The sequence below is a fragment of the Sorex fumeus genome, unplaced genomic scaffold (genome assembly GCF_029834395.1).
Source record: "Sorex fumeus unplaced genomic scaffold, SorFum_2.1 ptg000093l, whole genome shotgun sequence".
NCBI classification, from domain to species: domain Eukaryota; kingdom Metazoa; phylum Chordata; class Mammalia; order Eulipotyphla; family Soricidae; genus Sorex; species Sorex fumeus.
Genome location: NW_026606150.1, coordinates 7,288,636 through 7,308,632, shown reverse-complemented (window position 1 = coordinate 7,308,632; position 19,997 = coordinate 7,288,636). Strand labels below are relative to the sequence as shown.

Here is a 19,997-nt window from a genome sequence, read left to right as displayed (position 1 = left end):
TGTCCTTGCTTTGGATGGACACTCATCAGAGTGGACCCTCGGATGAGTCTCCATCCAGACAGCTGAGGTTGGACCACGGGGGGTTGTGATGAGAGAGGCTGCCCCCAAAGATGGGGGACACGGGTGTGAGATGGGGGTGTCAGCGGGTCACGGGTACTGGGGTGGACCCAGGCAGCAGCCTCAGTACTGTCCACCCTGGCAGGTGGTTGGGGGTCCAGGCTGTAAAACCACCAGAGCAGGCCAAGGAGAGACAGGCCGAGCCCCCCAAATGGGAGCTGCCTGAGAGCTGTCCCCTCCCCCCAGCCTTGAGCCCCGGCCTGGGTACAGCCCCCTCCCGACCCCATGCTGAGCCCCCCTGGGGGTCTACGAAGGGACCCCCCGCAGAGCCACTGTTCCTTGGACGAGCAGGGCTGGAGCCCAGCAGTGCCTGGAAATGCTGTGACGCCACCAAGTGACGTCCCCACCACGCTTGTCCCCACCAAGTGACCGGCAGGGCTGGGCCCAGCAGTGCAGAGAACAGGCAGGAAGTGGCCGCGCCTGAGAGGAATCAGACCGGCAGGGGGCGCTGCAAATGCTACCCCCAGACAACACCGGCCAGCGGGGCCAGGGCAGTGTCCAGAGGGGAGCTGGCAGGGCTCAGCGGGATCTGGTGGGAGTCCGTGGGAGCCGGGTGGAGCCGGTGGGAGCTGGTGGGAGGTGCTGGGAGCTGGTGGGAGAAATACGAGCTTCCCTGAGCTACTGTGAGCTGGTGTCTGCTACACCGCTGGTGTGAGTTGATGAGAGCTGGTGTGAGCTGGCGAGAGCTGGTGTGAGCTGGTGTGAGCTGGTGTGAACTAGTGTGAGCCGTTGTGAGCTCGTGTGAGCTCGTGTGACCTAGTGTGAGCTTGTGTGAGCTGATGTGATCTGGTGTGAACTAGTATGAGCTGGTGTGATCTGGTGTGATCTGGTACAAGCTGGTGCGAGCTGTTGTGAACTAGTGTGAGCTGGTGTGAACTAGTGAACTAGTGTGAGCTGGTGCGAGCTGGTGTGAACTAGTGTGAGCCGGTGTGAGTGCGTGTGAGCTAGTGTGAACTAGTGTGATCTTGTGTGAGCTGCTGTGAACTAGTATGAGCTGGTATAAGCTGATGCGAGCTGTTGTGAACTAGTGTGAGCTGGTGTGAGTGCGTGTGAGCTAGTGTGAACTAGTGTGATCTGGTGTGAACTAGTGTGAGCTGGTGAGAGCTGGTGTGAGTTGATGTGAGTTGGTGTGAGTCCATGAGAGCTGATGTGAGTTGGCAAGAGCTGGTGTGAGCTGGTGTGAGCTGGTGTGAGTTGGTGTGAGTTGGTGTGAGTTGGTGTGAGCTGTGGAGGCTGGTTTGAGGGGTGGCTTAGAGGAAGGAGGGGGCATGTGCCTGCAGGAAAACCGGGGCTGTGGCCAAAACCGAGTGTGGGTGTTGTTTGATGGGTCCCAGCTGGGCACCACCAACTCTGCCCTCCTTGGCCCTCGCTGTGAGGGGCCAGCCTGCCTGAGGTCGCCCATGTTCCGGCTCCCGGTCAGGGCACTGGGGGAGGAGCAACTTTCCCAGCACAGTCCCTTTCCCGGGAGCAGCCCTGGGAGAGAGAGCAGAGAGCCGGGCCAGCTGGGTTGGCCCAGAGCACTGCTCCGGGAGTCCTCCACAGGCTTCCAAACCGAACAGGTCCCGCAGTCTCTGGGTGCCCTCCCAACACGGCCCACCATGCCTGCAAATCCCCAGAGAAACCCCCTCAGCCCCCGGCTGGGCTGCTCGGCTCCATCCCGTGGCCTGGGGGAGCGGTTTAAGGGACGAACAGCCAGATGTGGGGGCGGGGCTGGGATACAGCAGCCCCCCGCCCCGCCCCCCGCCTGTGTGAGGCCCCAGCCAGACCCTGGCACTGGCCCCATCACCAAGTCCCACCCCCGGACAGCTAGCACAGCCCCCAGCACTGCGACCACCCACACGGTCATCAGAAGCGAGTGGAAGGCCAAGAGCTGGACACACGCTGGGCCCCCCACTGACGCGCGTGCCGGGGGCCAGGCCTGACCCGAAGCGTCTAGGCACGCCTGTGGCCGCCGCTCTCCCGTGCCCTGCGTCTCACCCAAGGCCGTCAGCCCCGAGACAGCCGCGCCAGCTGCCAGAGCTGCGGCTTCGGGGTCGGGGCTTGGCAGCCGGGGCTGCCCGTGGCATCTCCCGCGGCGTGCGCTCATGTCCCTATTAGGTCGTATTCCACCAGGCCCTGATTTAAAGGCTGCATCTGCCCGCTCCTCCGTGTGCAATCCCTCCCCGGTCTCCTCATCGGCCCTTCGGAGTGAGGCCAACTCACACCTGGGCTCACCGTCGGCAGCCCCCGGCCGGCCGGGCCAGTGGGTCTCCCAGCTCCTGCCTGAGCAGCTGCGGCCGCCCCACCTGGCAGCCTCGGGCGCGTCCTGCAAGGCCCAGTGTACACGCGTTTACTCCCCCGGGGAAGATTTCCTGATCCTGAACTCGGCCACATCCCTTGGAGGGGCCTTCCCAGCAGGTGACCCTGGCCAGCTGGAAAGGAGTGAAATGTTGCTGCCAGTGGTCATCCCCCCTCCCCAGGGCGTGAGCCCCTCTGAGAACACGGACTGTCTCTTAAGTAGGACCAGGGTGCCCACTGCCAGTGGGGGTTAACTGGCGGGGACCGGGGAGGGGAAAACGGACAAATGGATGGAGGGACTGTGGGTGGACGGATAGGTGGATGGATGGGTGGATGGATGGATAGATGGATGGGTGGATGGGTGGATGGATGGATGGATGGGTGGATGGGTGGATGGGTGGGTGGGTGGATGGGTGGGTGGGTGGATGGATGGATGGATGGATGGATGGTGGATGGATGGGTGGATGGGTGGATGGGTGGATGGATGGATGATGAGTGGGTGGTGGGCAGATGGAAGGATAGTGGGTGAATGAAAGGAAGGATGAATAAATGGGTGGAAGAAAGGGTGGGTAATGGGTGAGTCAAAGGATGGGTGGGTCAGAGGATGAAAGCATGGGCAGGTGGGTGGACGAACACACCAACTAATGGTTCGATGGGAGATGCACGGGCGGACAGTTTGAACGGGTAGCTGGGGAGTGCTGGGAAACCGAGTGAAGCAACGTGTCGCTAGGCTGGTGGGTACAGAGACGGGGAGAACGATGACCAATGAGGGGGGGGGATGGGCTGCGTTAGGGAAGAGTGGACGGACGGGTGAGTATCAGCCCCTATTTATTTCTCATCTCGACTCTACTTACAATAGAACAAACAATCCAGACACTTCTCTTCGGAGCCGGGACTGGGTGCGTGAGTCAGCGCTGGGCTGTGCTGGCCGGAGCGAGAGGGCTAAGAATACCGCGCGCGGCTGGGCGGCCAGTGCGGGGCTTCTTGAAATATTGATGCGCTTAAAGTGCTCGGGCCTGGAGACACCTGCGCGCTCCAGTGTGATGTATTGTCGGCTAATGCGTCCGCTCGGCCGCGGAAGGGCGAGTCTGGGAAACGGGTGAAGGACGTTCGGGGCTCCGGGTGCGGGCTGCGGGCCCTGGGTGCTCTCTGCAGCCCCCCACCCCGCCCACCCCTCACCGCTCCACTCCAGCCCAGGGCCTCACCTTTACTCTCACCTGCGCCCGCCACGCCCCCTCCCTTGGGGGGGTAGGGGGTTGTCCCCTGGGACCCGCCTTGCATGTCCCCTCAGACTCTTCCCATGCTGGGGACCCCCAGCACGACCGCCCCCGAGCACTGCACCAGGCGCACATCTGGGCGTGTGGCTGGGCGGCGGGAGCTTCTGTCTCCAAGCCCCCCCAGTCCTGCACCACCCAGAAGCTGGGGGTCCTAGAGAGGGAGTGGATCTCCGAAAGTGCAAGGCCAAGGGGGGCGGATGCTAGGCAGAAGGGCCAATCAGCGCCTCCTCTGGGAGGGGGCGTGGCCTGGTGGGCGGGGCCAGGCGGGAGCCCAGCCCCCACTGTGCCCAGCCCCCACTGTTCCTGGGGATGAGGGTAAATGATCGGTGGGCATCTAGCCCACCCCGCCCCAGAACTGCTCCTCTCGGCTCCTGCGAGGGGGGGAGGCTCCCCTGTCCAGAGACCCCAACCCCCAACTGCAGAAATAAACCAATGCCACCCTCAGGATTAGAACGAGGGCCCTGAGGGCGGCGTCCCCCCGCCCCCAAACCCAGGTGCTGACCCCCAGCTCCTGAGACGCAGCTGTGTTTGCAGCAGGGTGACCCCGATGTCCCCAACCCTCAGCCCGTGTCCCCTTGGGGAGAGGGATCAGCACACAGACACTGAGACTGAGGTGACCCGAAGGAGATGGGGTCTCTCTGTTCCCAGGAGTGAGGGGGGAGCCCCGGGCTCTGGGGCGGGGGGCGGACAGTGTCACCTCAAGGGCTAAGATGTCCTGTCCCAGCTCTCGGCCCCAGCAAACACGCAGATTCTCCTCCTGGGCTCGGGACTGGGCTGCCCACACAGGCACTGAGCTGGGGGTTAGGAGCAAGAGCCTGGCCACAGCCCACTGGACGGGTCAGTGTGCCCTCGCTCAGGGCCCAGGCCCGGCTGATCTCCTGCGGATGTGGCTCCTCTCTCTGGACCACCTTCATGCCCCCATTCCTTCAAGTTCCCTCTGAGACCAGCTGGACACGGCCCTGGGCAGTGCATCCAGGAGGGCCTCCTGGAGGAGGCATCTGCTCCGGGAGAGGTTCGGCCACACACCCTCTCCAGAGAGCTGGGCCCAGGGACAAACTCCCCCTGTGATGGCGGGTCCTCACTGCCTGCCACCAAATCAAATGCCACCGGTTTGGTCCAAAGTGGGTAAAAAAAAAGTCAGAGCGGCTTCAGACGGTCGGGAGGGCCTTGGCGCCCCACCTCATCCCCGACACACGTCAACTCCAAAAATGTCCGAGACGACACGCCAGGCCCGGAGCCCCCTAAACACGGGTTGGGGGAGTGCCTTGTGCCGCCTTGGGCCTTTTGCCGTCTCAGACATGATCCCAAACCCCAAGACCCCAGAGCAGGAAACGGTCTCTGAGAGGAGACAGAGAGCAAGGCCAGTGTGCCGAGGGCCCTGGACCACCGCGGGCCTGTCGCCACTCACGCCCAGCCGCCCGGCCGGAAACGCAGGCAGGAGTCGGCCCACAGGGCGCAGGGCCCCCCCAGAGACCACCGGGAACCACAAATCAAAGCTGCTGGGAATCAGCCCTGCCGGGAGGGGCCGCAGGACGGAGACCCCAGAAACCCCCAAGCTCACATCGGGGAAGCCAGGAGGAGGCTGGGGGCAGAGGGGGGGTGTGGGGTGCGCCGTGCGGAAAACACCACAGACAGCCCCCCCAAAACCAGACAGGACCAACGCGCCCGGCCAGCACTGAGCCATGAGGAAACCATTAGCAAAGCCAGGAAGATGCTTACACCCGCGGGGGCCAGCCGGGTCTCCGAGGGCTGGGCCGGTGACAGCACCCCAAGTGTCCATGGTGGGCAGGAGGATGGGGCTGCCACAGGCCCCCACACCCGGCTGGCACCAGCGGACACATCGCGCCAACACACAGGGACAGGCGCTGCGGGAGCTGCCGAGGTCCTCGAAGGGACCCGAACGCAGGGAGGGACATGGCCACGGGCACAGGAGCTCAAGCACTTCAGTTCCGCAGGATGCAGATAAATCGCGTAGAGATTAACCCTGGCAAAGCTACTACCGCACACTCAGAAACGCGACCCCCACAGAACACTGCCCGTTGGCAAATCTATCAAAGACACAAATTCTCCCAAACAAATGGCTCACGTTTACAAGGGGATCGCACTCTTACAGATGATAGTAAACTTGGACACACACACACATGCACACGCACACACACACACACACAATCTTGCAGGGCTGGAGTGACAGGACAGAGGGAAAAGTGCTGGCCTTGCATGAGGCCGACCTAGCTTCAACCCCGGCACCACAAACAGTCCCTCGAGCTGGCCGGAGGGGAGGGGATCCCTGAGCACGGAGCCAGGAGTAAGCCCTGAGCACTGCTGGGCGTGCAAAACCAAACCCAACTCTTTTTTTTGGGGGGGGTCACACCCAGCGATGCTCAGGGGTTCCTCCTGGCTCTGCACTCAGGAATTACTCCTGGCGGTGCTTGGGGGACCATATGGGATGCCAGGGATCGAACCCAGGTTAGCTGCGTGCAAGGCAAACGCCCTACCTGCTGTGCTATCGCTCCGGCCCCCAGACCCAACTCTTGTAAAGCACTAAAGACTCTGAAGGATCAGTATCGGCAGCAAAGAGGCCTGCATGGGGGTCTGTCCAATGCAGCGCAGGGGCGTCACCTGGGGGCCAGTGACCCCCTGCATGTGCTGGCGAGATGCCTCAGACAACAGCTGACCTAGGGCGGCCTCGGGGGTCTCCCTCGGGTTCCCAGTGGGCTGGGCACTGTCCCAAGAATAACACCTGTGGTTTGTCTGCCCGGAGCTGGGGGGCCCGGGAGGGAAGGAAAACCCAATCTCACACTTGAACCCAGAGCGTGGTGAATCTTGCAGTGATGGGGGGTGTTGGGGGGCACTCATGGTCCCACCTAGACACACACGTTCGGACGGGCAGAAAAGGAGCGAGAGGGGCTGGAGCGATAGCACAGTGAGGAGGGTGTTTGCCCAGCATGCGGCCAACCCGGGTTCGATTCCCGGTGCCCCATAGGGTCCCCCGAGCACTGCCAGGAGTGGTTCCTGAGTGCAGAGCCAGGAGGAACCCCTGAGCATCGCCGGGTGGGTCTCAAAAAGCAAAAAGAGGGGCCGGAGCGATAGCACAGTGGGTAGGGCGTTTGCCTTGCACGCGGCCGACCCGGGTTCGATCCCCGGCATCCCATATGGTCCCCCAAGCACCGCCAGGAGTAATTCCTGAGTGCAGAGCCAGGAATAACCCCTGAGCATTGCTGGGTGTGACCCAAAAAGCAAAAAAAAAAAAAAAAAAAGCAAAAAGAAAGAAAAAAAAAGGGCGAGAGATTCTCCAGTCCGCACACGGCTCCTTCCGGGTCAATAAAACAGGTTGCTGCGGTGAGAAGGCCCGCAGACCTCACGATATCTGTCTCATCGATAACGGTGACGGCAGATAGTGAAAGTCACCCAAGAGGGCAGGCAGGACGGCCGGGGCCCGCGTCAGCTCTCCTGCCGCCCGGCCCTCCCGGGAACTTTCCACTTGGAATTCCTGGGAACTGGTGAGTGCGCTGGGTCGGCCGAGGGGGGTGTGAATGGCACACAGGAAGTACGGCTGGGGGGGGGGGGGCGGGGGAGGAGGGGAGCGCAGCTTTATTTATAGAAACCTCATTTTTGCTGTCCATCAGAAAATAAACACGACCCACCTCACACTAAAAATATGCCTGCAAAGATCAACACAGGGGCCGTGTTTGACGGGCTCCATAGAGAAGCGGAGGGTTCGGGCCAGAGGAATTTCTCACCGACGTTCCTAGAACAAGCCGGCCCCGCGTGCCAGCCAGGATCCGTTTCATTGACGTTTTGTGCCTCGCCTGGTTCCGAGCCTGGCAGGTGGGGCGAACTCTGCCAAGACACCAAACCTCTCTCAACTGCAGCGTCCTTGCCGAGGGCGGAAGAGGAAACGCAGGGAAGAAAAAAAAAAAAATAAAACGCCTGACCGCAAATAAATCTCCGAGTCCGGGAGCTGTTCACTGCAGGGGGGCGGCGCGGCCGCATGTGGCGTCCTCAAAGCCCCCAGTCTGATCCCAGCACTGCCCGTGGCACTGGGTGCAGCGGGTGACTCGGGCCGTGCCCAGCCCAGGGCTGAGTCCTCAGGCCACCGCTGCTGCCTGGGTCCTGCTCCATGTCTATGTCCCTGCAGACATGAACGAGGTGGCAGATGGCGGAATGCCAGCCACAGTGCTCCGAGTCAGAGCCCGTCCATAGATTGGCTGACGAGGGGGCTCTGTCGGGACCTAGGGGTCCTTTCCCGAGGGGTTCACTGAGTCCAGAGGCAACCAGGGCAGCCCCCCAGGTCCAGGAGCTCCACACACACAGTCTGACGGCACAGGCTGGTACAGCGGCCCCCACCCCAGCTCTGCTGCCATGCGAGCACGGCCCCACTGGGGGACCCCGCCCCGGGCAAGGGGCCACACTTCTGCCAACTCAGCCATGTGTGATGGTGCCAGGGCACTGCGAGCGTCTGGGACAATCAATCAGCTGTGGCTGTTAGAGTGACTGGCAGTGGTGGCCTTTAGGATGGCGCGTCCCCCTGCCTGCTCAGTTGCTCCTGCCACTCGGCCCATTCAACCCACAGCCACAGAGCCCACGAGGGGCCCAGGGTGACACCTGGCTTCAGGTGCTGGCTGCCCACTGCGGTGAGGGCAGTGGGCACTCCTGCGGGCAGGACAGGTGCTAGGAGGAGGAGGACTGTCCCCTGGGGTCCCCCAGGCAGCCGTCACCCTTCTCCAGGCCGCACTGCTCATGCCCCCTCATCTGTTCATCCTGAGAATACCTTTCTAGAGTGGGTCAGGTGACTGACATCCATTCTGATCACTCTGCCCTCCTTTGGTTCATTGATCCATCAATCCATTTGTTGATCCATCCATTGGTTTGCCCATTATTCCATCCACCCTGTGTTCCTAGAATGAACAGACACCGTTCAGCTACACGGCATGCGACAGGGATGAATGGAGATGTTACTGGCACCCGCTCGAGCAAATCGATGAGTAATGGGAAGTCAAATGATCAAGTGATCTGTCCACCCATCCATCCATCTATACATCATGTGCTCAGCCATCCACTTGCCCATCCATCATTCACATGTTTATCCATAAATTAATCCATGAACCCTTTCATCCACTCAACTATGGATCCAGACGGTTGGTCATCCATCCACCCACCCACCCACCCATCCACACATCTACCCATCTACCCACCCACCCATTCATCCACCCATCCATCCATCCACACACCCACCTACCCATCCACCCATCCATCCATCCATCCACCCATCCATCCACACATCCACCCACACATCCATCCACCAATCCATCCATCCACCCATCCACCCACCCATTCATCCATCCATCCACCCATCCACCCACACATCCATCCACCAATTCATCCACCCACCCATCCATCCACCAATCCATCCACCCACCCATCCATCCACCCACCCATCCATCCATCCATCCACCCATCCATCCACACATCCACCCACACATCCATCCACCAATCCATCCATCCATCCACCCATCCACCCACCCATCCATCCACCCATCCACCCACCCATTCATCCATCCATCCACCCATCCACCCACACATCCATCCACCAATCCATCCACCCACCCATCCATCCACCCACCCATCCATCCATCCACCCATCCATCCACCCATCCACCCATTCACCAGCCACCCACCTACCCATCCACCCATCCCTGTATGCACCTACCTACCCATCGCCTACTCACTCACCCACCATCATCTCTCCATCATCCAGCCATCATCCGTTCATCCATCATCTGCTCATCCGTTATCCATCACTCATTCATGTGTCTGCTCAACCACCACTTATCCATTTATCTATCCCTCCACTCTTCCATCCATCCCTCCATCCATCCTTCCATCCTCCACCCATCCCTTTATCCCTCTCTACAGCCCTCCCTCCCTCCCTCCCTCCTCCATCCATTATCCCTCCGTCCCTCCATCTATCATCCATTCATCCACCCATCTCTCCATCCACCAAACACACATTCATACACTAATCTCCAGGGCCAGAGATGGGAGGGTCTTGCTGCCCACTGTCCTCCTTAGACAGCCAAATTCCCCGGACCATGGGCAGTGCCTGGAGCTGGGCTCACAATGGCTCAGTGGGGAACGAGTGTCCAGCAGTCGCGCTGCCCGGAGACAGGCGTCCAGTGTCTGGCTCTGAGTTATCTCCCAAGGAGCCTGTTTTCCCAGGCTCAGGCAGGGGACAGAGAACCAAGGGGCCCCTTGCTGGACATAAGGGCCTCTCGGCCGCGCCGTCTGCCTCTCTCTGGTGGCCAGCGGTGCTGTCTCTCCCAGCCCAGGGGCTCTGGTCTGACGCCAACTTCCCTATTGGTGTGTCGGTTCTTATCGAGTTCCTGGGTGCATGCGTCACCCCGGAGAGACAAGGGTCCTCACAGGCAACACCCAGGCTTCTCCCGTCCTCCCCGCATGCCTGGCAAGCAAACCGTTTCCCCGCGCACAAACAGTTTCTCCTTCAGCGCTTCTGGATCTGCTCGTTGCCCGAAAGACTTTCTCAAGGCCGCCTCTCGGCCCGTCTTCCTTCCCCCGTTCCTCCTCATCTCTTTCCCGTTAAATCCTTCAAGCATTTGGACTTGGTGCGTTTCCCACTTGGGTGACACACCCTGGGGTCCTGATACGGCTTTCCTCAGCCCAGAGCCCCCCTCCCCACCCACAGTCTGACCCCCACTGTGAGCCTCCCCCCTGCTCTGTGCATGGGGCAGAGAGCAGGTTCGGGCGTGCTGGTCTCTTAACCCCGCTGTCCCATCCACACAGCACGACACCCACACGCACGTCTCTGTCCCTGGCACTCGCTTCTCCCACTCTTTTTTTTTGGGGGGGGTCCCACCCGGAGATGCTCAGGGGTTACTCCTGGCTCTGCACTCAGGAATTACCCCTGGCGGTTCTCAGGAGACCCGATGGGATGCTGGGAATCGAACCCGGGTCGGCTGCGTGCAAGGCAAACGCCCTCCCCGCTGTGCTATCGTTCCAGCCCTCCCACTCCACACTGCTGCGTCCCCCACGCTCTCCTGAGGAAGGCCTGTGGCCATCCCTGACCTCCAGGGGGCCGCCTGCCTGGGCCCACAGGGTCGGCCCAGCTGGGGGGTGGGGGGCGGTGGCAGTGTCTCTAGTACGGTATCCAGTCCCACTGTGTGCTTTATCTCCTGACAGTACCTTCTAGAACGCTGGGGGCTTCGAAAAATAACCCCTGACCCCTTGGGTTGGTGGAATGAGGCTGTTTCTGGCCGTGTGCTGGGCACGGGCCAGAGTGGAGAGCTTCCACGTTGCTCTGTTTGGGGCCACGCGGGCAGTGTCGGGGGCTGCTCCTGGGGGTGCTGGTGTGTGTGGTGCCAGGGACTGGCCTGAGGCTGCAGGAGCAGAGGCCGCACTCGGCCTTCGAGCCGCCCCCCTCCCCGCCCCGTCCCCTTCAGCCTGTGTCTGACAGTCACCAGGTCCAGGGCCCCTCTGCGTGGCTGCGTGCGTGGCCTTGGGCTTCGTGTGCAGACAAGAGGTGTCCAGGCAGGGCTCTGAATAGCCCCGTGTGCCTGCACGTGCGTGTGTGTGTGTGTGTGTGTGTGTGTGTATGTGTGTGCATGTGTGTGTGTGTGAGCACTGGGGGGCTTCCTGGAGGCGGAGGCAGCAGCTGTCTGATGTGGGGACCTGCCTTTGGAGGTGCAAGGGGCTTCCTCCCTGGAGACCTCCCCGAGCCCGGCCACCCCCAGGTGCCCAGAAGCCCATTCTGCCTGGACACCCCTGGGCCCGCCCCCAGTCTGAGGAGGATCAGGTTCATACCAGGCCCCTGACGTGAGGGCCCAGCCGCTCAGGGCGGCGCCTCTCTCGGGAGCCCCCTGTGGGATCGGCTTCCACCCCCACCCACCCAGAGCGGCCCCAGCACACAAAGGCAGCCAGAAGCACTTTATCCGGGAACAAGGCCCGGCAGACCCACCTCTCCCAGAGGGCTGGGGGGGGGGGGGGTTGCAGCGCCCCCTCCCCTTGCCGGCCGCACCCACAGGTAATCTCAGCCGCCCTGACGGGGTCCACGCCCCCTCCTTCTCTGGGCTGCTGGCTGGCGAGGACGGCGAGTGTCCGGTTACACGCGGGCCTTCGCGCCTTTGTCCAGGCTGAGGGGCACCCCGGCGGGCCCCAGGAGGAGGAGGCCAGCCCCGCTCTCAGGAGCTCCCCTTTCACCCACGGCCCCCGGGACTTGGGGGTGCGGCAGAGACTTCGGTCGGCCCAGGTCCTCCGAGCCCCCCTCTCGGCGCCGGCTGGCTGGGCTGGAGGAAGGAGAGGACGGAAGGACGCCTGGCACCGGGCACCGTCTCTGTCCCCTGGGGCTGTGGCACACGGAGGGTCAGGTCCACCGCCTGCCCACGCCTGCCCACCTGCAGGGCCGGCACCCTGGGCTGGGGCTCGCGGCTCTGGGCAACTGAACCGGGACCAGCATCCACTTCCTGCGGGTCAGGCCCCCACGGCCTCCTTAGTCCACCTAGGAGGGACTAAGCATAGGGACGCAATCACCCGGGAATCTGCTGACCCTCCCCCCACCCCCTCCCACCCCCACGCTCTGCTCTGTCGAGGCTCTGTGAGCACTGACCCTCTCGGTCCCACACTCTTGGAGACCCTGCCTGTCTGCCCTTCCCGGGCCTGAGAGGTGGCTCTCAGGGGACGTGGGCACTCGCAGGGCCCCAATCCCCAGAGGAGACCTGGTGTCACTCTGCCCAAGCTCCCCTCTCTGTGCTGGCCCAGTGCTGTGTGACCTCGGGGATATCGCTTGTCCTCTCTGGGCTCCAGCTTCCTTCCCCGGAGAGGACAGAGAGGAGCGAGACGCTGTGTCCTCACTCAGGGGCGTCCGGTGAGGGGGGGTCTGGACACCCCTGAGTCCTCCTCAAAGGCAGCTGCAGAGACGAGATCAGGGGAAGGTTTCGGCCGGAGATGAGCTGGGAGAGCTGAAGGGAGGGAGGAACGAGCTCGGGACTCGGGACACGCGGGGAGGAGCCCGCGCTGAGAGAGGGAAACTGAGGCCCTGGGACGGAGGCGGAGCATCGGTGAGCCCTCGTGCCGCCACTCAGCTTGGCCTGCGTGGAGAACAGCAGGCGTCCGCCCTGCGGGGGCACCTGCTGGGGGCGCAGCCGGGTCATTGCACAGCCCCGGGGGGCAGGGTGGGCTCCACGCACGGCGGATGCAAAAGACACTCGGTTCGGAGGTGCCTGGAGCCAGGGGGCCCCAGGCGAGACGGCGGTGCCAACCTGACACCCCCACAACAGCCCAGGTGCTATGCCCACACACCTTTCCTTCCTCACGCAGGGGGAGCCCAGCTCCCGGCAGGAGCCCTGGGATGGGAAGGACCAGGGGGCTGGGTGCGAGGGGACCGGGCGGGAGGCTCCGGGCCAGGATGGCCGCGGGTGGCACTGTGCCCTCCCCAACAACTTTGTTGTTTTTTTTTTTTTTTTGCTTTTTGGGTCACACCCGGCCATGTACAGGGGTTCCTCCTGCCTCTGCACTCAGGAATCAACTCCTGATGGTGCTCGGGGGACCCTATGGGATGCCGGGAATCGAACCCGGGTCGGCAGCGCGCAAGGCAAACGCCCCCCACGCTGTGCTATTCCTCCAGGCCCCCCCCCCTTTGCTTGCAGGGTCTTTCGCTGACTCAGCTGTGTGGCGAGGATGTCCGGGCCTGAGCCGGTGCCCACTAGGGGTCTCTCCCCCCGCCCGGGAGGAACCAGCCACTGACCATCACGGGTCCAGCGGCGCCCTGAGGAGCAGACCCACATTGAGGGTGCCCATCCTGGAGGCAGGGGAGGGGAAGGGAGGGACTCGCCGCCTGGCATGCAGCCCACCCAGGTCGGACCCCGGCACCCCAGAGGGTCGCCTGAGCCCGCCAGGAGTGATTCCCCGAGCACAGAGCCAGGAGTCAGCCTGAGTCCCGCTGGGCTTGTCCCCAAACAAACCCCCTCCCATGCAAAGGGAGCCACGGCACGCGCCCAGCCCGGTGCACGGTCCCACCACCCGGCTGGTGATGCAGGAACCGCCTCCGAGAGGGGCGTGAGGGCAGCGGGAACCACAGGGGCTGCAGCCCACCCCCCTCCCCGACCCCAGGGCCCTGGGATCCTGCAGAGCTGGGCCCACCCAGTCGCCTGCAGCTGGTGAAGAACGTTTAGAGGAAGACGGGGTGTGAGACCAGCACCCCAGCCCCGGCCACGTCCCCCTGCACGTTTGTGCAAGGGTCCCGGAGGGGCGCTCATCACCACAGATCGACGCAAGCTGTCGAGGGAGAGGGCGCTGGTCCCCACGTATCAGGGCGGACCTCCAGGAGGAAGTGACAAAGCAGAGGGGGGCCGTGGGTGTCTGGATTGCAGAGACTGGGCACAGAGGCAGAAGGAGAGGCAGGAGTGGGGGCAGGAGAGGAGGGGAGGAGGGAAGAGGAGAGGAGAGGAGAGCCCCCCTCGGGCAGGGGCTGACCGACAAGAGGGACGCAGAGGGGCTCGGCTGGACACAGAAGGGCCAGTGGGGACATCCGTGGGCAGCAGGGAGGGAGGGCACAGCTCCCGGGTCAGCCGGAGCCGGCACAGGGCGGCACAGGGAGGCAGGACCCACCCCCCAGCTCGGCGACTGGCCAGGCCCTGAGCTGAGGGTTCGAGTTCCCGCCTCCTCCCAGGGAGAGCAGGCAGAGATTAATCCGGGGGTGCACTCAGGGGCCAGAGCCCAGCCCGTGGCCAGCCCCCGGCTCCCGCCCCAACGCTCCTCACCGCCACCGTCCAGGAACAAAGCCCCGAGAGGACGACGCCCCTCACGCCCCCGGTTCCTGGCTCGCAGCAGCCCAGCGTCACGCAAACGCATTCAAGATCATCACGCGCCCCCGGGTGGGGCTGGAGGACGCGGGTTGAGCGGGGAAGGGGAGGATGAAGCCTGCTGCGGTGTGAGCGCGGTGTGGCTGGCACACCCAGAGGGCAGGAGGGGCGCAGCTGCAGAAAGGGGGTGGGGGTCTGAGCCCCGAATCCCACCCCAGCAGGTGGAAGGCAGGGCCGGGGGCAGCAGGGACCCCGCAGGCAGCAGCTAGAAGGGAGACTGCCATGGTGGGCGGATGCAGGGCAGGCCCCCCCACCCCCACCCCGGGCCAGCTCACAGACCTGGCGTCTCTGCCCCGGCGGCCACGTGACCCCGCGGGTGGGTTTCCGAGGGCGGTCAGGCTTTGAAAGCCACAGCGGGCGCGTCGTCGTCAAGCAGCAGGTCCCAGGCCCCCGGGCCCAGCGCCAAGGCCGAGGGGGCGCCTGGCGGCAGGACCCCCGAGATCGTCCCCCCGCCCCCCAAGACAGACAGCCAGGGCGTGGGTGGAGGAAGCTTCCCTGCCCGTCCATCCACCCGGCCCCGAGGGCCTGCCCGGGATGGGCCCCTGGAGGTCCGACCTCAGGTTGGCTGCTCTTTCTGGGACTCGGTTTCCCCCTCTGTCAGAGGGTCTTACCACCAAGTGTGAAAGTCGGAGTGACAGGCTGTCAAGCTGTGTCGGAGGCTGGAGCAGAGACAGTCAGGAAACTGCCAGTTCCTCTGTCCGTCAGAGCCACACACACACACATACACACCCACATACCCACACACACACCCGTACATGCACCTTCCACCCACCTACCCATCCATCCACTCACCCACCCCGCTTCCAGTTCACCCACAAACCGCCCACCCCCCGGCCACCCTTGCGTCCACACCGCCCTCCGGTGTCCCCACGGCCTCCCCTGCCGAGAGGGCTGCGAGGACGCGCCCGCGAGAGCCGCAGAGCCAGGAGCGTTTACAGGGTTTACAGGACGGGCGTGCTGGCAGGAGCAGACCCTGCTCACGCCCCCCAGGGCCATGCAGTGCCCCAGCGGCACAGGGAGCGACCCCCGAGTGCCGCCCAACGTGGCCCCAACACAAACAAAAGCAGGAGGAAAGAGCGACCGTGACACCCGGCCTGGCCGAGCCCGGATCCGAGCCGACCCTGAGGGGCAGCTGACCCCAGCTGTGGCAGAAGGAGCCCTGGACACTGCCATCCCCGCCACAGCTATCCTGCCCACAGCCGTCCCGAGCACAGCCGTCCGGGGGGTATATAGTTGTCCCCAAGGCACACAGCTGTGCTAGGGTACACACAGCCTAGCCCGGGGCACACAGCCTGTCCCAGGGTACACACAGCCTGTCCTGGGGGTAAACACAGCCTGTCTGGGGGTACATGCACTCTGTCCCGGGGTATAACAGCCCGTCTTGGGGTTCTGGGGGTACACACAGACTGTTCCGGGGTACACAGCCTGTTCTGGGGGTACACGCAGTCTGTCCTTGGGTATACACAGCCTGTTGCGGGGTATACGCAGACTGTCCTGGGGTATGCACAGCCTGTCTGGGGGTACACGCAGTCTGTCCCGGGGTACACAGCCTGTTCCAGGGTACATACAGCCCGTCCAGGGTACACGGCCTGTCCCAGGTTATACGCAGCCTATCCCTAGGTACACACCCCATCCCAGTGTACATACAGCAGTCCCGGGATACACACAGCCTGTCCTCGTGTATACACAGCTTGTCCCAGGGTACACACAGTCTGTCCCGGGGTACACACAGCCTGTCTGGTGTACACTCAGTTGTCCCGGGGTACACACAGCCTGTCCCAAGTTATACACAGCCTGTCTTGGGGTACACAGACTATCCCAGGGTATACACAGCCTGTCCCAGGGTACACATAGCTTCTCCTAGGGTACACAGCCTGTTCTGGGGTACACGCAGCCTGTCCTTGGGTATACACAGCCTGTTGCGGGGTATACGCAGACTGTCCTGGGTTATGCACAGCCTGTCCCAGGATATACACAGCCTGTCCCGGTGTACACACAGCTGTCCAGGGATACACACGGCCTGTCCTGGGGTACATGCAGTCTGTCCCAGTGTACGCACAGATGTCCCGGGTTACACACAGCCTGTCACAGGGCATATATGCAGCCTGTCCTGGGGTATACACAGCCTGTCCTGGCCAGAGCCACAGGGAGGGACCCGGACTCCCGAGCACTGACTCAGAAACCGCTCCAGCGAAAGAGAAGGAAAGAAAGGACCAGTGCAGGGCGGCAAGGTCTGGGTGGGCAGGCGGGGCCGGGGCCGGGGCAGGGCCGGGGCAGGGCTGGGGACAGGCAGGGACAGGGCTGGGGCAGGGCGGCTCCAGGATGCCCACGGCCCTCGGCTGCCTCGGGAGCTTGTTTACAAGAGCCCCGGGCGGCTGTCAAGTGTCCTCGGTGCTCCGGCCTCGAGGGCCCTTGCGGGCGACGAGGAGGTGTGGGGACCCGCAGTGACCGGGCCAGCCCCGGCCGGCGCAGGACAGATGCAGCGGCGCCCTGCGTCTCCCGACCCCCTTGGGTCCCCGCGGGGCCTGTGGCCACTTCTCTACTGTCTTGGGCACCCGGGGTGACCGCTCGAGTCTCCCCGACTCCCGAACCTTCGCGCACCCCACACGGATTCCAGGCCTGGGCACGAGCAGAGCCTTCAGCCCGCCCCCTCCACGGGCCCCAGGCCTACCCACACATCGTGCCCCGCGTGCTCGGCGCCCCAAGCCTCCTGGGCACAGGACGGCACAAGGACCCACACTCGGCCCTGCGGGCCCGGGCTGCCTCTAGCGCTTCTCAGCGTCAGGACCCCAAGCAATAACCCTCTGGGCCTCAGTTTCCCCACCCACATACAGGCCGGACCCAGGGCTCCCTAAAAAGGGAAGAGCACCCAAGGAAGGCAGGTGACTTCCCAGGGGGGCTGCTCTGATGGCCCACTGGTGCCCAGCACACACACACACACATATACGCAGATACACAGACACACATACATACACACAGACACACACAGACACAAACACACACACAGACACACAGACACACAGAGACACAAACACATACATATACAGACACATACACACATACACAAACACACACATATACACAGACACACAGACACACACATACAAACACACACATACACACAGACACACACACACTCACAGGGACACACAGACACACACATACACAAACACACATACACAGACACACACAAACATGCACACATACAAACACACATATACACACAAACACACAGACACACACATACAAACACACACATACACAGACACATACACTCACAGAGACACACAGACACACATACACACATATACACAGACACACAGACACACACACATACAAACACATACATACACACACAAACACACACAGACACACATACAAACACACATACACAGGCACATACACTCACAGAGACACACAGACACACACATACACAAACACGCACATACACATAGACACACAGTCACACACATATACACAGGCACACACACACACACATAGACACACACAGACACACACACACACATACTTGTGCCCGAGCAGCCCGGTTTGAGCCGCACAAGGGGTCCCTGCAGGTTCTCCGGGAGGAGCAGAAGTGGGGGCCGGGCTCTGCCCCAACCCTCCTGCCCTGCAGGGCTGCCAGCCGCGGAATAAGGCTCGGTTCTGGGTAAGTACCTGGAGCCCGCAAACAGAGTGAGGGGCGCGCACAGCCCACGGGTCCGGCCTGGGTGTGGGGAGGGGGCGCCCACATCAGTCCTGCGCAGACCAGCCAACGCCAGGCGGCCCTGAGAGGCGCGGCCAGCCGCACAGGGCGGCGGGGTCTCTGGCCGCCTTCTCCCCACCTGTACCCCGGGAGCGAATGACCAGCGCCCCTAGCCTGCACCCGCCTCCCCAGGGTCCTTGGGGGGGGGACCGAGAGCGAGGGTCTCCCCGGGCAGGACGAGGTGCCCGGGTTGGATCCTGGCGGCCACGTGGCGGCCCCGCTGGCCTGAGCAGCAGAGAGCCCCGAGGCCTGGACGCGGACAGGGCTGGGGGTCCCCTGGGAGACGGGCCCTGCCGGGAGCGAGCGGTCAGGGCTGGGCGGATTTGGGTTCGGATCTGCCTCCGCTCCCCCGGGAGCGCCGCATCCCATCCCGGCCCGGGCGGCTCCTCGCGGCGGCTTCCAGGACGCGGGTGGGACCTGGACGGGCCCTCGGCCGCGGCTCTGGGGGGTCCCGGCGGTGGGGTTGGCTTCCCTGGTCACTTCCTCCGTGGGAGTTTCTCCGTGGGAATCCCCGCGCGGAGTGGCGGGACGGGGACAGACCCCCCCAGGGTCCCCGCGCGTGTGACGGGGGCAGGGGCGGGGGTGGGGGGCTCCAGCCAGCCGGGACCCGCGGGGGCGCTCCCCCCTCGCGCAGCGCCCGCCCGCGCCAGGAACATCACTGGGGTCATTTATTTTAAAAGGCCTGGTACAAAAATACCCAGGGTCGTGATTGATGCGCGGGGAGGGCCCCCAGGAAGCCCGGGCCGCCCCCTCCGGCCGCCTTCGCCCCCCCCCCCCGCCAGCTCCCCCTGCGACTTCAAGCCGTAGTAGTTACTTTGTATCGAAATAAATCTCCACGGAAATATTATGTGTATTAATAGCGCCAGCAAAAACATCCGAAACGGCCCATCCGCCCGCGGCGGACGCGGCCCGCTGGGGAGTTGCCGCGGGGTCGGCACCTGCCCGCGCCCCCTGGCCGGCCCCGGGGGGCGCCCGGCCCGCCCGCTGCAGCCCCCCACCCCGCGCTCTCCCCGGGACCCCCGCTCCCTCCCGCCCGCCCGGTCCCGCCCACCCGGCTCCGCGCCCCCCGCGCCCCCCCGCGCCCCGACGCGCCCACGCGCGCGCCCCCCGCTACTCACGGTCCGCGGGGTCCTCCCGGGGGCGCAGCCCCTCCAGGCGGATGTCCCCCTGCTGCATGGTCCCCGCGGGCGCCCGGCGCGGGGGTCCCGGGAGGGCGCGGTCAGGTCCCCCGGGCGCGGCCGGGCGGGCGCGCAGCTCCGGAGCGGACGGGCCGGTCCTGCCCCGACGCAGGATGCGAAGCGCCGCGCCGCGCCGGAGCCCAACTTGGCCGCCCGCGCGCCGCGGCCGCTCCTCCCCCGCCGCCTTTTGGGCTGGGGGTCCCGGGCCGGCCTCCCGCACCCCCCCCCGCCCCACTACCTGCGGCGCCGCCCCCCGATCCGCCCCACCCCGCCCCGCCCCGCGCGCGCGAGGGGGGCGCGGGACAGTTTCCCGGGAGGGCGCTGGGACCCGGGTCCCGCCCCCGCGCGCTCCCACCCGCTCTCCAGCCCCGTCTCGGACAGGGGCGCGCGCGCGCGCCGGGGAGGATGGGGGGCTTCCATCGCCCCCCTACATCCCCCCCCAGCACGGCCCCTCCCCCGGCGGAACCCAATTCCTCCCTTTCAGTGCGCGCAGGGAAGGGGGGTTGAGGCC

The 19,997-nt window shown here is 64.1% G+C and overlaps 1 protein-coding gene across 3 annotated transcripts in view; it reads right to left on the bottom strand.

The window, feature by feature from the left end:
- Positions 1-19,490, bottom strand: part of ANO1 (anoctamin 1) — a 99,780-nt gene extending 80,290 nt beyond the window's left edge. For all 3 annotated transcript variants that reach the window (XM_056131692.1, XM_056131693.1, XM_056131694.1), the window contains exon 1: positions 19,427-19,490. In XM_056131692.1, the coding sequence (XP_055987667.1) occupies positions 19,427-19,484 (58 nt within the window). In that variant the 5' untranslated portion in view covers positions 19,485-19,490. The remainder of the gene's footprint in view (positions 1-19,426) is intronic.
- Between the last annotated feature and the right edge of the window lie 507 nt (positions 19,491-19,997).